The sequence below is a fragment of the Macadamia integrifolia genome, chromosome 2 (genome assembly GCF_013358625.1).
Source record: "Macadamia integrifolia cultivar HAES 741 chromosome 2, SCU_Mint_v3, whole genome shotgun sequence".
In the NCBI taxonomy this organism is placed as follows: domain Eukaryota; kingdom Viridiplantae; phylum Streptophyta; class Magnoliopsida; order Proteales; family Proteaceae; genus Macadamia; species Macadamia integrifolia.
In genome coordinates this window covers 40,323,539-40,339,234 of record NC_056558.1, presented here as the reverse complement: position 1 = coordinate 40,339,234, position 15,696 = coordinate 40,323,539, and the positions used below count along the sequence as shown (strand labels likewise).

Below are 15,696 nucleotides of genomic sequence, written 5' to 3'. Positions count from 1 at the left end.
TTTTTTCATTCCAATAGAACAAAAAAACTCCAAAAACGTTTTTTTAGAACGATATCAAAAGGAGCCTAAGTGTTTTTTTTTTTTGGTAGAAAAGATAACTATGTAGAATTTTTCCAAAAATGAGTCAAGAATTTTTCCAAAAATGAGTCAAGAATTTTAAACCGACCAAAATGTTAATAATTAAACCACAGTTTTATTTCATGGAAAGGATGAGAAATAATGCAAACAGTTTTCCTTTACATCAAAATCAGATATATGGCATTCGTGCAACACAAAATGTCACTTGGTTCAATATTAACAGTTTATCCACTTCACATGTTTCATGGTAAATGCACACAAAAGAGGGTTACTCTACAAGCAAGGAATAAGTAGCTCTGTCTTTCTCATGTACAATTAGAAGTTAAAATACAATTGCTTGAAGCAATAAAAATCATTCATGATACAATTTAGAGAAACCAATAGCATGCAGATAATTTAAGAAATCAAGGATTTAGTACTACTTCCAGAGGAGTGGTTATGGCTTTATCTAGGTTTAGCGTATGGTTAGATTTCTAATTGTACTCCTATACATAATTTCAAATTATGAACTAAGTTGCCTTTTATTAAATCAATAACCACCTCAACCTAACTCCCTTGGTTAGCAGTTGTCATTGCTATAGCAAAGCTAAGTTGCAGATGTGGAACATGAATGGCATCCAATAGTTCTCAGAAATTCAAACTATAATTTAAAATTTAAGAAATAATATAGCAAGAAATTTGTATACCAAATTTGAAACTGATCCAAGTAACAGAAATTGTAAAAATTAGGGATTTGAAAAAGGAATAAACATTATCAACAACAGAGGAGCAACGACTGTGGAAGAGTGGGAGCGAGATGTTGTAGAATTAGAATCTGCCATTTAGAGCTCAACTGCGAACAGCTGATGATCCAAAGCTGCTACTCCAGGGATTTAGGGTACCTCCATGAGAGAGAGAGAGAGAGAGAAATTACCTGATTCGTCAGAGATAGCATCCGGTGGCTGGAATCTTTGGAGGACTAGAACGCCGGAGAGACGAGGATTAGAGATGCCAAACCTCAAGCAAAATCAGCAGAGGGGAAAAAAATCGTCTGCAATTCCGATCTCGTACAATTCCGTGCAATACCATCTTTATAAGGTGACACGTGTATTGATACCAATGCAATGGTCCAGATCTGATTTAAATGCCTCTTCACTGATTTAAATGTTTTATTAGTTGTACCAGATCTGGACCATTATATTGGTATCAATACACGTGTCACCCCCTAAAGGTGATATTGCATGAAATTGTACAAGATCGGAATTGCAGAGGGAAGATTTGGGAAGACAATTAGTTTGGACATGGGCATTGTTTCCTCGAATTGCCGACGAGGAGGCTTTGGAAAAGGGGGGTTTGTTAATTTACTAATCGACCCTCATTCCAAATGTTTCAATTAAAAGGTTACATTCAGAACTTAAAAAGGAATTGACTTTATTAACCTCAAAAGTAATCATAACAAGACAAAAAGTGAGGGTAATTGAAAATTAAGTTACAACTCATTTGTAACCTTGTCGGTTACATTCAGACCCACCCTTTAAGATAATCCTTCCAAAATTTTTTTGTACTTAATAAAATAGTTTTGAAACTTCAAATGGAAAATCAGGCCCACAACTGGTTCCCACTTGCAGCATTATCGCTTCCACCACACTCCCAGTCGACTCACTTTCCTTCTTGCTTCACCATAAATGTATCACATATGGAAATCTTCATTACTGGTTAAAGGTTAAGGTCTCATATGGAAACCTTCCACCAGAAACCAGTTAAAGCATTTTCAAAATCTTATCATTTTTCACCATTTCTTTTCTGGGTACTCCTAACTTTTCCAAATTTACATACCCAAATATTGCATTCAATTAATGCCCACTTTCTCAAATTTGATCTTCTTGAATCCTTCCCATTTACTGCAACATCTAAACCTGTTAAAAAGCCTCCTCCTCTCCTCCTCCTCCTCTGTACTTGCTCCAGATTTCAAAATGAGTGAGAAAAAGGTTAATGGAGGTGAGAAAGCTTGTGCTGCATGCAAGCATCAGTTGAGATCAAAGTGTCACAAAAATTGTATATTAGCCCCATACTTCCCAATTTCTCAATATCAAGACTTTATGATTGTCAAAAAGCTCTTTGGTGTGGACAGCCTCACAAGGATCCTGAATGAAATAGAGCCTGACCAGAGAAAGGAAGCCATTAAGTCAATGGTGATCGAGTCCAAGGCAAGGAAGGATGATCCTGTGGAAGGTATTGTAGGTATCATCAACAAACTTCAAACCCAAATACAGTCTTGTGAGAATGAGCTTGCGATTGTTAACCAACAGCTTAGTTATTGCAAACAAAGAGAACAGTTACAGAGCCAGGATGAAGTAACCCTTGCAACACATTTTAAGTTCAAAGATGCTGGAGAATCCAGCAGGTAGAAAGAGTTAAGAAATGTGGTTGAGGATTTTCTGTCACCAACTTGATCCAACAGAAAGAGAAATAATGCACAAACAACCACTGTGCAGTCTTGAGATTTAAAATAATAATAATAATCATAATAAAGGGATTTTTTTTTTCTCTGGAATAACAATTATATTGGTAGCTCATATGTATACTTTTTCTTTAATTTCTTGCAGTAAAAATAGTTTGATACTCGTCATTTGAAAAATGGTAATTAATCATAGACTACAAGAGTGCCAGCGCGGAGCTTTCAATGGTGGTAATATTTTTTTCTTTGTCAAAAAGTAGCAGTAATATTTTTCCGCCTCTAAAGGGTTTTATAGCCGCAGTTTCTTCTTACTGTCACTAATTTTATAACCCTAATATATATAACAATGGTAAATAAATATTGTTGTTAGATTATTTACCATCACGAAATATAACCTTTTGGAGATCATTTCATTTAACATTGGGTTTATCTAAACACGTGCAACAAAACATCCTCTATGTAATTACTAAACAATTCTTCTGAAACCCTTTACAGTAGTTATATATATTCGCTACTAAATGAATATTTCACAGCGGCAAAAAGTTACTGCTGCGCGCGCTGAATGCTTTGTTAAAATGGTTTAAGGCATAATCACGATCGATTTTCCTCTTAGGGAGAGGCCAATCAAAAGTATAGTAAGAATTGCAACAGGTTGAGTTTTTGGGTTTGGAATTTGCCAATACCAAACATATCCTTTATAATTATTACTCTATCCTAGCCAGGACCACCCTATGAAGCACACAAATTCTTTGTTGAATTAAAATGGAAATTGACTCAAAGGTTAAGGTGGGTGGTTAGAGGATGTGTGAAACAACGATCTTAAGAAATAAGTATACAAATTCTTTATTTTGCCACTTATTCCTACTCTATCAAGGTTGAACTTATGATATTGCATAGGGACCTTAGGGTTTACCTATCTACAAATTTCAATCCCTTCGGACGTACCACAGGTGCCCATAGATTTAGTTCACAAAATCAATGACGGTATGGATCTTCGTCGTGCTGGAGTTTTAGTTTGTGGGGGAGGGGTGATATTATAGGATGGGGTTTTTCTTGTTAAACATTTGGAATCTCCCTATAGTCAAAAAACTTTAGAGATGAAGTTGAAGCATTGTTGTTTAATTTTTACTTTAGTTACATTGAAGTAAGACTCCAAGACCATATCTCATTATTGTTTGTTACAATTAATTAAAATTAACTTCAAGAAGAGGAATTGTTAGAAAATAATTGTTTTTAGGTTAGTTTTCATAAATTGGTATCATATATTTAAAAGATTAAAACTTTTAAACTCAGAATTGGGAGTTGAATTTGTTTTTTTATTTAGATGTGGATTAAATTAGAATCGATCAGAATTGATCCCAAAAACCCTAAAATTAATCCCTCAGATATGAAAATGAACCATTAAGTTTATAATTACGCTATATATTTCATAGATTTATTTTTCTAATGTTGTGTATAGATCCAATATATGGACTAACAATATTATCTTTGGGTTTAAGATAATAGTGGTTTTGTCTTTAGACGATTAAGAATCAGGACCGATTACGACCGTTAAGTAATTGGTCTTGGTTCCTAGGTAAGAACAAATTGGATAATCGGTCCGGTTCAAATTCTGGCCTTAAAATGGTGCAACCGACCTGGTCCAATTAATAGGTTTCGGACTGATTGGCCCCATATTGGCTCCCTTCATCATGCCTACTCCTCTTTTAGAAAGATCTCATTTAATTCATTTTTAAGAAAAAAAATAATGGAAAAATGTACATTCTCCCATAGAAAATTTCCCTGGTTATTTTTGCTATTTTAACCATTAAATGAATATGATAAAAGATAGTGATCTTTTAGAAAAAAATTATTCCATTGATTGTACCTCATGTAGTGTTTTAGAGTATCAATACATCACATGGTAATGTTTAGAGTTACTGATTGAAATATTAAAAATCCAAATCATATTTTTTACCTTGATTGATACGAAAAGATTTTTTTGGATTTTCATCAAAAAAGAAAAATAAATAGATCTTTTTTGATTATTTACCAAAAAAATAAAAGAGATCTTTTAGATTATGTCCCTTTAATGAAATACCTTACAAAATCTATGGAAGATCTCATTACTTTTAGAAGATTGGGGTCTTTCTCTCTCCTCCCAGGTTTCGAAAAGTATTGAGGTTATTTGGTGTACACCGGAAAAATGGTGCACAAAACTTCATCTGATGGATGTTCTCTTGGTAATCCCAGAAGAATTGGTGTAACTAGTGTGTTTCAAGATGACAAGGATATGCTTCTTTTTTTTTTTCTTTCTGCTAAAGATTCAGAAAAGTTTTATTAAAAAGAAGAGACAAAGGAAGCCAATACACAAAACCAACCAAGAATTCTCCACCATCGGCATTACCATCTGTTAAGACTCAACTGCAATCTAAAGAATCTATTTCACAATAGCTGACAAGTTTAGATCCACCTCTTGGAGATTTATTTTTACTAATTTAAAAATCAAAGACGAAGATCTCTTCTTTCTTCATAGCGCCTGTCATTCCTCTCTTTCCAGATATTTTCTATAATTAATACAAACCCAGTCAGCCAAACATCTTTAGCAGTCAAACCTCTACGCTTCCTTTTCCACCAAATAGCCAGATTAAGAACAATAACAGGGAAGATTCAAGATGCACCAAAATACTCCAAAAATCTCTTCCATATTTTCATGCTAAATCTATACTCAAGAAAATTATGAAAAATACTTTCCTCAGCTAACTGGCATAAGGAGCACGAGGAAGGAAAAGGAACTCCCTTAGACTTAGAGCCTGTTTGGTATCGTTTCTGTTCCAGAAACGCCGTTTCGTTTCAAAAACGAAAATTTCAGTTTCTGTGTCAAAACGCAGTTTTTAAACGAAAAAATTGTGTTTTAAAATTTCAGATTTTTATCGGGAAATGGTGTTTTTTCAGTTTTTTTTTTTCACTTTTTGTTCCAAAAAAACAGAAACGGACCATAAGTGCACCAAACAGAAGATTCCGTTTTTTCGTTCCAATAGAACGAAAAAACTCCAGAAACGTTTTTTTTAGAACGATACCAAACGGGCCCTTAATTTCATCATCCATAGGGAGTTACCATTCATCATTCGCCATCCAAACAAAGCTTGCCACGGCCAAAGGTGAGCTTTCCAAATAATTGAGTATTAAGGAACTTTTTGGATTACAACAATGAATTCCATTCTAGGCAGAGGCTGAACAAAACGCATCAGAAGAAGTACAACTCCACGCACATCTGTCTTCCACATCACATTAAGGGTATGCTTTTAATTACTTTCAATAAAATTTTGGGTGCAAAAAATAATTACTTAGCTGAATTTTCAGCTCTCTTGGGTTTGTGTAAGGAAAATGAAATGGGAATGGACAAACTATGGGTGGAATGTGATTCTTGGTCTTGGTCTATGGCTGTCTTGGTCTTTTCAAATCGTGTCCATGTTTTTGTCGGCCAACAATGGTGGGCTCTGAAGTCTTTCATGCATGTGATTTCTTGGAGGATATCCCATTGTTACAGAGAAGCCAATTGAAAGGTGGATTATAATTTGGCAAAAGGATAGTGGATTATCTTCGACTTTGAATTAGAACCGTTTCTTGTTCTACAACCGATATCAGAAAATTTGTAGTTAGGAGCAATTTAGTGCTCTTTCTCTGGTCAACAAGATGGCTCTAATCAATATCTATAACCATCAATGTAATAGGTCAAACTTAAATCAATGGTTCCTCATACTTTAAAATTCTCTTGAAGTTTTAGGGTGTGAATTAAAACAATTCAACCCTTACATACATACCTTAGCCTATCATAGTTCATTGTGAACGTGTTGGTTGATTATACTGAATCTGCCCCCTTACAAAGAATTCTCATAGTTTCGGCCATTGAGTACCATGTCCATTCCTGTTGGATGACACATACTTAGGTCAAATGTACCTCCATTGTCTCGGAGTGAATCATGACATTTTTTGATAGTTAGTACCCACTATCACAGTGCACCCTTGACTAACCATGTCTACATCTTGTCTCTTATGCGATAAATACAGACCGTGCCATCATGATATTCAAACATTATCATGTCAACATCTGCAAAAGTAAGTCAAAAGTACTTCACACCCATTGACTATAGTAGGCCACGAAAATTCTAACCCCTTAAGAATTTCCATTCAACACTTGCTTTTTGATGAGGGATGATCATCTTAAGCCCATGCTGGCACAGTAAAATAATTTATATGTATCGATAATTTTTATCTCTTGATAAATTACATCTCATGAATATTAACATCAATAGCAAATAATAATAGATACTACAACATTGGTTATAGAAGGCATTCAACATTCTGGTTTGGTATGAAAGCAATTTAGTCTCATATGATTGCTCACACTTAATTGGTTAAATTAATCATAAACACAAGATTGTCCATATATATAACAATATTATGAAATACTTCCACATAATTCACGCATACAATCATGAAAATTAACTCCTAATTATTTAAATATGTAATTTTCTACCTTTTAGAAAATTTGCTTAATTTGATCAGCCGCTTGATGTATCATTGTGTGGCATGCGCAATGTACGACCATGAAAAAATATGTATTTTAATATTATTAATATGTTACAAAATTATGATATTGATTTATGAAGAAATATCCATTAATCCATGCATACATAGAGAAGTATTGAAATAAAATCATGAAATCTTCATTTTAATTAAGAAATACTTATTCTTCTAGGGGTTGCTTTAAAGAGGAACATGTTGTGATCAAGTAGGCAAGCTTACTTTTTGTGCTGCGGCTTATCACGTGTGCTATTAGAGAACCGGCAAGTCGAAGACTTTTTAGAAAAATTGGGCTGTATTAGGTTTGAGGTTAGGAAAAGGCCATGTTTTAATATAATGGCTATTCATGACTCCTTTAGAAACCGTCATATTGTTTCTAGTTGGGTATTGCTGCCCCATTCGTGGCTGTAATCCCCCTCTCTCTTAGGGACTTGCCATATTGGGGAGCCCTTTCCCCACTCCCCTCTTTGGTGTTCTTGTATACCTTGCACTTTATTGAATATAATTTCTTTTAACCCCAAAAATAAGTTTACAATCCATAAAGAAAGAAAAAGATAACACTAGTATCAACTATTCACGAAGAGAAAAGAAATACCCTCTCTACAAAAGGAGAAAAAGGAAACTCTTTCTGTGTGTGTGTGTGTGTGTGTGTGTGTGTGTGTGTGTGTGTGTGTGTGTGTGTGTGTGAGAGAGAGAAGAGAGAGAGAGAGAGAGAGGAGAGGAGAGAGAGAGAGAGAGAGAGAGAGAGAGAGAGAGAGAGAGCATCCGAGCATGTGCCCCGAGGTCATTTCGGCCATCCAATGCACACCGCACGGCCACACTCACTACAAAGGATAATTTTGCACCAATCTATCGATGAGAATCTTGTACCTAACATTATAGACATTAATCCATTCAAGATTCTTATGTGATCTAGTTTAAGGCACACACAATATGTACACTCACATTTATATCTCGATATTAACATTCTTGAGAGCGGTTAGTGTGACTACCACCAATTCCGCTCCTAAGTCGAGAACAATTTTAGCAGGGAAGACCTATAAACAACAAAAACTTGTTAATATCATGCCAAATTAATTAAGCTTAGCTAGTAAATTAGATTTGATGGAAACCAATTCCAACACATAGGAGGTAAAATATTGGCGTATATCCCATATATATATATATATATATATCCATGCAAGCCTACAATACTCCAGCAAGTATTGTGCACTCTCTGATGCCCCCGGATTTACGAAACCCCCATCTCACCAAGTGGCAAACTTTAATAGTTTGTATTAGACATATGAGCAAGGGACCTAGGTTCTACCTATTCATAAAATTTTGATCCATTTGATATTTCTCACGATAATTGTTGGCATTCAAAGTGGAAATATAAGAAATATTCCTACCAAGGTCTACATTAGATGTATGCCCAGGTATTGTATCTTTGTTGTTCTTCACACCCTAGGAACCGTCACATTGCTCTAGTTGGAGTCTCAATAGTCCCATTTTGGGTGAAATGGGCCCTCTAGGATCCTACCCCCTTTTGGCAGTTCTTCCCCCCTCCCCCCCCCCCCCCAACTCCCTTCTTATATCCCCTCTTGGGTATTTTCTTTAGTTGCGCTTTGTTGAATATATATAAAGTGACCAATTTTAGAGTTTTTGAGATCAGATTAGTAAGTTTTCATACATGAGAGGCTGATTCTAAGGTTTTTAGTTTTCAACCGAATTTTCACGTTTCTGGATTTTTGGGTGTTTGATAAACCTGTTTCTTGGATCGATTTGTGCACACATTGTTGTTTGATAACATGCACCTCACTTTTGAGATTCAAAAATTCCGTTACTTTTGAGCTTGAGAAGAATCACACTTCTCACTTTTGGGCTTTTTTATCGGGCACAAATCCACAATTTTGTTGCCTTCACTTGTTTCTAGAAACAATAACTTGTTTCATCACAGTCGTTTCTTGTAACAAAAATTTTCATAAATTCTTATTTATGTTTCTAAAAACGGGTGGAACGAAACAAGAATTATCAAATGCTTTTTACCCTGTTTCTCCTTTTCTAGGAATAAGAAAATGCAGGAATGTGTTTTTAGGAACTTTGTCAAACGAAGCCTAATTTTGAAACCTCAAATGGAAATCGTGACCCACAAACAGTTTAAAGTTTCTGTATAATCTTGCCACCACACTCTCGGTTGTTTACCAAAAAAAAAAACTGAATTGAAGGTGTTTGATTAGTCATGTTTCTAGAAGTCGATAGTAACCAACAAAAGAATGGTCATGAGTCGTTTCCAGAAACGACGCCTTGGTCGTTTCTTGAACCATAAATAAATAGAAATTTCAATTTCAATTTCTGAAAACAAGTGAAACGAAACGGCAGAAACGCATTTCTTGAAACGTTATCAAATGGCCCCCAGTTAACTCTCTTTCCTTCTTCTTTCACTATAAATGTCTCAAACATGGAAATTTGGGTTACTGGTTAATCAATGACTAAGATCTTATACTGACTCCAAATTCTGAAATCTACAGAAGAAAGAAGTTAAAGCATTTAAATAACTTACCATTTTCACCTTTTTCCCTTTTGCTAGTCCAAACTTTCCCAAATTTACAAACCCAATATAGAAAAAATCCTCTCCAACGCGTTGTGCACGGCATCCAACGGCTGGGAGGACCTAGGGGGACGAACACGTGTATTGGGGTGAGTGTCCAAATCCTCCCAACCGTTGGATGATGCAACGCGTTTGAGATGAGCTCGATCCCCCTCAATGACAGCATTCAATTAATGCTCACCTACCTAAATCAAATGTGCTAGAATCCTTCCTATGTACTTCTAAATCTATTAAAGAGCCACCACCTCCTCCTCCTCCTCTGAACTTGACTTGCTCCAGATTTCTGATCTTCTTTCTCTAGCTACTATAGTTCAGTACAGTAGTGTTTGTTCTTCTGTTTACAAGAAGAAAAATGAATCAGAGAAGGAAACCTTGTGCTGCATGCAAGTATCAAAAGAGGAAGTGTCCTGAGGGTTGTCCATTAGCCCCACACTTTCCTGCCAGTAGATATCTGAAGTTCATGCATTCCCATAAGCACTTTAATGTTAGCAGTGTCACTAAGATCCTGAGCCAAGTAAAGCCTGACCAGAGAGAAGCAGCCATTCAGTCTATGGTGATGGAGTGCATGGCAAGGAAGGATGATCCTGTGAAAGGTATTGTAGGTATCATTGAAAACCTTCAATCTCAAATACAATCTTGTAAGCGCGAGGTTGCCATCGTTAAGGAACAGCTAAGGTTCTGCCAACGACGAGACGAACTTATTCGTAGCCAGCAAAGGGAACGACTAGAACAGTTACAGAGGCAACAGCGATTCCTATCCTTCACACCTTCACCATCCACTTCACCATTTTTGAAGCTATGCCCTTATCAGATGCCCACTTTACCTAATTCAGTAAGGACTTGATGTGTAACTTAAAAGATGAGATATTAGTAGCAGTGCAGTTGTTAGTGTGAATTTCTTATAACCAATTTTTGGTGAGTTTTGTATAGGTTAATATTGGGCTTCACCGAGGAATCACTTCTTTCTCAACTCCAGAAGAAGTTAAAGATGTCAAGCCCTTGATAATCCAAAACAGTACTTCTAGGGTGAATCAAGGATGCACTAATCACTCAACTCCACCAGTACTTGAAGATATAAAGCCCTTGATAAACCAAACTAGTACTACGAGGGTGATGGAAATCTCTCAACATACCAAAAGTCATAACTTCAAAGATGCTGGAAAATCTAAGAATGGAGTAGCTATTACTATGAAAGAGTTGAATCAAGCATGGACCAATCCCTCAATTTCACCAGGATATGAAGATATCAAACCATTTCAGGTCAATACCAAAACTCATATTAACATGAAAGAGGCTGGAGAATCCAGGTATGAAGTAGCTACTACTATTTTTATTTATTCATTTATTATTATTATTGCCCTTTTCTCATCTTAAGTTGCACCAAATTTGATTAAGTTGAATAATTATTTAGACTAAGAGAAAGTCAATTATTAGGGTTTAACTGTTCTTTTTCATTCATGAATTTCAGTGTTGAAGCTATACCTAAAGAAAAACAGGCAAATGATCGGTTCCTGAAGAAGAATTAAGCAATGTGGTCAAGGATTTTTATATCACCAACATGATCCACCAGAAAGAGATTTAATGCATAAGTAGTCTTGCAGTCTTGCAATCTCTACAACCATTACCATGCTTAGATGATGTGTTAAAACATATTACAATTTGTTTTTTCTTTTGTTTTGTTTAATTTTGAGTTAAACATTATGTTAGTTTTATTTATCAAATAGTATGTTGTTTTATTTTGTTTCCATAAAAATTGTATGATACTTCGTAGTTATGCATACGCTACAATGAAAGAGTGCTCAAACGGTTCTTTTACGATACTTTTAGCTGCAGTAATATTATACCTCCGCTACTAGAAGGGTTTTGTAGTTACGACAATATTTTACTGCCACTTCAAGGGTTTTGTAGCGGCGGTTCTTAGCGTTACTAATTTTATAACTCTAATATATATGGTTATGGTAGATAAATTTTTTTTTAGCAGAGGTAATTATTTACCACCACAAAATATAACCTTTTAGATGTGGTTTATAATTTACCACTACTTAATCTTTTAATTTAGCAACGGATTTATCTGTCCGCCATTGAATGCTTATAAGCATGTAAATTTAACGGCGGCAAAATATTACCGCTACTAAAGGTATATAGTTAAATGGGGTAACAACTTATCGACATTTATTGCTTATAATATGTATAAAATGGTAGAACCAACCTGATCCAATTGACCGGTTTTAGAATGAGTGTGAGACCCATATTGGCTACCCCTACCATAACAACTCTTCTTTTAACAATATATGATTTAATTCATTTGGAAGAAGAAAATATCGAAAATTAAAAGGTTAGCACATGCTCACTTAGGAATATTTATTAGGCACCCTACCATTGAATGAGAAGAGGCCATGTATTTTGTGCATCCCATACATGTCCATGTACGTCTACATTGTACTCTTTTTGATTCCCCTGTATTTATAAATCCTTTATATCGACAATAGCAAACTTTAATAGTTTATAATTGGCATGTAAGAAAGGGACCTAAGATTTTACCTTAAACAACAAAAGAAGAAAAGGAAGTACTTACTGCATAAAATTCACTACATAACATTATCAATAGCCCAATAACCTAAAGGATGATGATCTCATGATTTGAAGATGCTTAAGAGCATTTGATTTGTAGACTATTTAAATTATAACCTAACATTTATCAGTCCACCATATCGTACATAATTGGAATTGGGTTAATCATGCAAGATCTGGAACAGCCAATTTCAGGGTTTATGAGACCAGAATGATGAGTTTTCACATCCGAGGGGCCAATTCTAGGATTCTAGGAATTTAAAAATCCAAATCAGATTTTTTACTTTGATTCAATTCTTTTGGATTTTCACATAAAAAGGAAAAACAAAGAGATCTTTTGGATTTTTTACCCAAAAAAAATAAAATAAAAGAGATCTTTCGGATTATGCCCCTTTAATGTAATGTCAGATAAAATCAATGGAGGATCTCATTACTTCTAGAAGATTGGGGTCTTCTCTCTCCTCCCAAGGCTCCAAAAATTATTGAGGTTTTTTAGTGTAAAATGGAAAAGGGGTGCACAAAACCTTATGTGGATGGATGTTCTCTTAGTAATCCGAGAAGATCTGGTGTAGCAAGTGTGTTTCAAGATGACTAGGGTATGCTTTTAATTTTCTTCGCTAAAGATTCATAAAACTTTTACTAAAAAGAAGGAAACAAAAAAACAAAAGCCAATATACAAAACCAGCCAAGAATTCTCCACTTTCGGCATTAACATCAGCAAAGAAGATTCAACTGCAAACTAAAGAATCTATTTCACAATTCATGATAAGTTCAGATCTGGCTCCTGGAGATTTCTTTTTACTAATTTAAAATTCAAAGAAGGAGATCTCTTTCTTTCTTCATAGTGCTAGCCATTCCTCTCTTTCAAGATATTTTCTAAAATTAAGAAAAACCCAGCCAGCAAAGGATCTTTAGCAGCCAAACCTCTGCATTCCTTTTCCACCAAATAGCCAGATCAAGAACAGTAGCAGGGAAGATCCAAGACACTCCAAAAAACTCTTCCATATTTCCATGCTAAATCTACACTCAAGGAAAATATGAAAAATACTTTCCTCTGCCAATTGACATAATGAGCACTAGGAAGGAAAAGGAACTCCCTTAGATTTGATTACCTCATCTGTAGGGAGTTTACCATTCATCACTCGCCACCCAAATAGAGCTTGTCGTGGTTGAAAGTGAGTTGTCCAAATAATAGAGTACCAAGGCACTTTTGGATTACGACGACAAATTTCATTCCAGGCAGAGGCTGAAGAAAACACACTGGAAGAAGTACAACTCCACACATATCTGTCTTCCACATCACATTGAGGGTATGCTTTTAATTACTTTCAATGAAATTTTGGGTGCAAACAATAATTATGTAGCTGAATTTTCAGCTCTTATCTTGGGTTTGTGTAAGGCAAACTATGTGTGGAATGTGATATGCTCTTGGTCTATGGCTGTCTTGGTCATTTCAAATCATGTCCATGGTTTTGCGGGAAACAATGGTGGGCTTTGATGTTTTTCCTTCATGTGATTTATTGGAGGATATCCCATTGTTACAAAGAAGCCAATTGTAAGGTGGATTGTTTGGCAAAAGGATAGCGAATTATCTTCTACTTTGAATTAGAACGGTTTCTTGTTCTACAACCGATATCAAAAAATTGTAGTTAGGAGCAATTTAGTGCTCTTTCTCTAGTCAACCTAATTGGCTCAAATAAATATCTATATCCATCAATGCAAGAGGTCAAAATTAAATCAATGGTTCCTCATACTTTAAGCTTCTCTCGCAGTTTTACGGTGTGAATTAAAACAATTCAACCCTTACATACATAACTTAGCCTATCAGAGTTCATTTTGTACTTGGTGGTTGATTGTACGGAATCTGTCCCTTACGAAGAATTCTAATACTTTTAGCCATTGAGTACCATGCCCATTCTTATTGGATGATACATACTTAGGTCAAATGTACACCCATTGTCTCGGAGTGAATCATGAAATTTCTGGACAGTTAGTACCCACTATCTCTGTGCACCCTTCACTAACCATGTCTACTTCTTGTCTCTTATGCGATGCATATAGACCGTGCCATCAAGATATTCAAACATTATCATGTCAGCATCTGCCAAAAGTAAGTCAAGAGTACTCTACACCCATCGACTATCCACGAAAATTCTAACCCCTTAAGAATTTCCATTCAAAACTTGCTTTTTAATGAGGGGTGATCATCTTAAGCCCATGCCGATACAGTAAAATAATTTATATGTATCGATAACTTTTATTTCTTGATAAATTACTCTTGTACGTATCATCACATGACAACAAACATCTCATAAATATTAGACATCACTAGCAAATAATAATAGATACTACAACATTGGTTATAGGAGACATTCTTTTTTTTTTTTTTGTAAGATTCAGAGATTTCACTAAAATAAAGAAAAAATAAAGTACAACTCAATGGGGAAAAAAAGCTAGATTTAAAAACCCCCACCTTCGGCATGGCCACCAACAAGGGAAGATAAACCTTCTAATACATTAATCGAAACCTAGTTATAGAAGACATTCAACATTCTGAGTTGGTATGAAAGCAATTTAGCCTCATATGATTGCTCCCACTTAATTGGTTAAATTAATCATAAACACAAGATTATTGATGTATACAACAAGATTATAAAATATTTCCACATAATTCATGTACACAATCATGAAAATTAACTCCTAATTCTTGAGAGCGCATAGTGTGACTACCGCTTATTCCGCCCATAGTCAAGAACAATTTTAGCAGATTAAGACCTATGGACAACCAAAACCCGTTAATAGCATGGAAAATTAATTATACTTAGCCGTTAAATAGATGTGATGGAAACCAATTCTAACAGATAGGATAGGTAAAATATTGGTGTATATCCCATATATATCCAGGCAAGCCTACAATACTCGAACAAGTATTGTGCACTCTCTGATACCCCCGGATTTACAAAACCTTCCACTCGCCAAATGGCAGACTTTAATCATTTGTACTAGACATATGAGCAAGGGACCTGGGTACTACCTATTCATAAAATTTTGATCCATTTGATATCTCTCGCGATAATTGTTGGCATTCAAAGTGGAAATATAAGAAAGATTCCTACCAAGGGCTACATTAGATGTATGCCTAGGACTTGTATCCCTGCTGTTCTTAACACCCTAGGAACCATCACATTGCTCTAGTTGGAGTCTCAATAGTCTCATTTTGGGTGTATTGGCCCCTCTAGGACCCTACCCCATTTTGGCAGTGCTTCCCCCACCCCCTTCTCTCCCTTCTTCCCCTCTTGAGTATTTTCTTTCGTTGCACTTTGTTGAATATATATATATATATATAGAGAGAGAGAGAGAGAGAACAATTTTAGAGTTTTTGAGATCAGATTAGTAAGTTTTCATACATGAGAGACTGATTCTAGGGTTTTTAGTTTTCACTATGGTATGAGTA

General features: G+C 35.3%; 2 protein-coding genes across 2 annotated transcripts; both read left to right on the top strand.

The window, feature by feature from the left end:
* The first annotated feature begins 2,030 nt into the window (after positions 1-2,030).
* Positions 2,031-2,465, top strand: LOC122065623 (LOB domain-containing protein 24-like). The gene has a single exon (XM_042629448.1). It carries the CDS (start codon positions 2,031-2,033, stop codon positions 2,463-2,465), a length of 435 nt encoding a protein of 144 aa, XP_042485382.1.
* A 7,457-nt stretch (positions 2,466-9,922) lies between these two features.
* On the top strand, positions 9,923-11,486 carry LOC122089267 (LOB domain-containing protein 13-like). The gene is made up of 3 exons (XM_042658859.1): positions 9,923-10,503; positions 10,602-10,978; positions 11,140-11,486. The coding sequence occupies exons 1-3, from the start codon at positions 10,024-10,026 to the stop codon at positions 11,195-11,197; spliced, it is 915 nt and encodes a 304-aa protein (XP_042514793.1). The 5' UTR covers positions 9,923-10,023; the 3' UTR covers positions 11,198-11,486.
* Positions 11,487-15,696: the final 4,210 nt, after the last annotated feature.

What these genes read in the sequence shown, in the direction of transcription:
- LOC122065623 (XM_042629448.1), top strand. Translation starts at nt 2,031, where the DNA reads ATGAGTGAGAAAAAGGTTAATGGAGGTGAGAAAGCTTGTGCTGCATGC.
- LOC122089267 (XM_042658859.1), top strand. Translation starts at nt 10,024, where the DNA reads ATGAATCAGAGAAGGAAACCTTGTGCTGCATGCAAGTATCAAAAGAGG. An exon ending in TGCCCACTTTACCTAATTCA is followed by an intron (nt 10,504 to 10,601) that starts GTAAGGACTTGA and finishes AGTTTTGTATAG; the next exon opens with GTTAATATTGGGCTTCACCG. An exon ending in AAAGAGGCTGGAGAATCCAG is followed by an intron (nt 10,979 to 11,139) that starts GTATGAAGTAGC and finishes CATGAATTTCAG; the next exon opens with TGTTGAAGCTATACCTAAAG.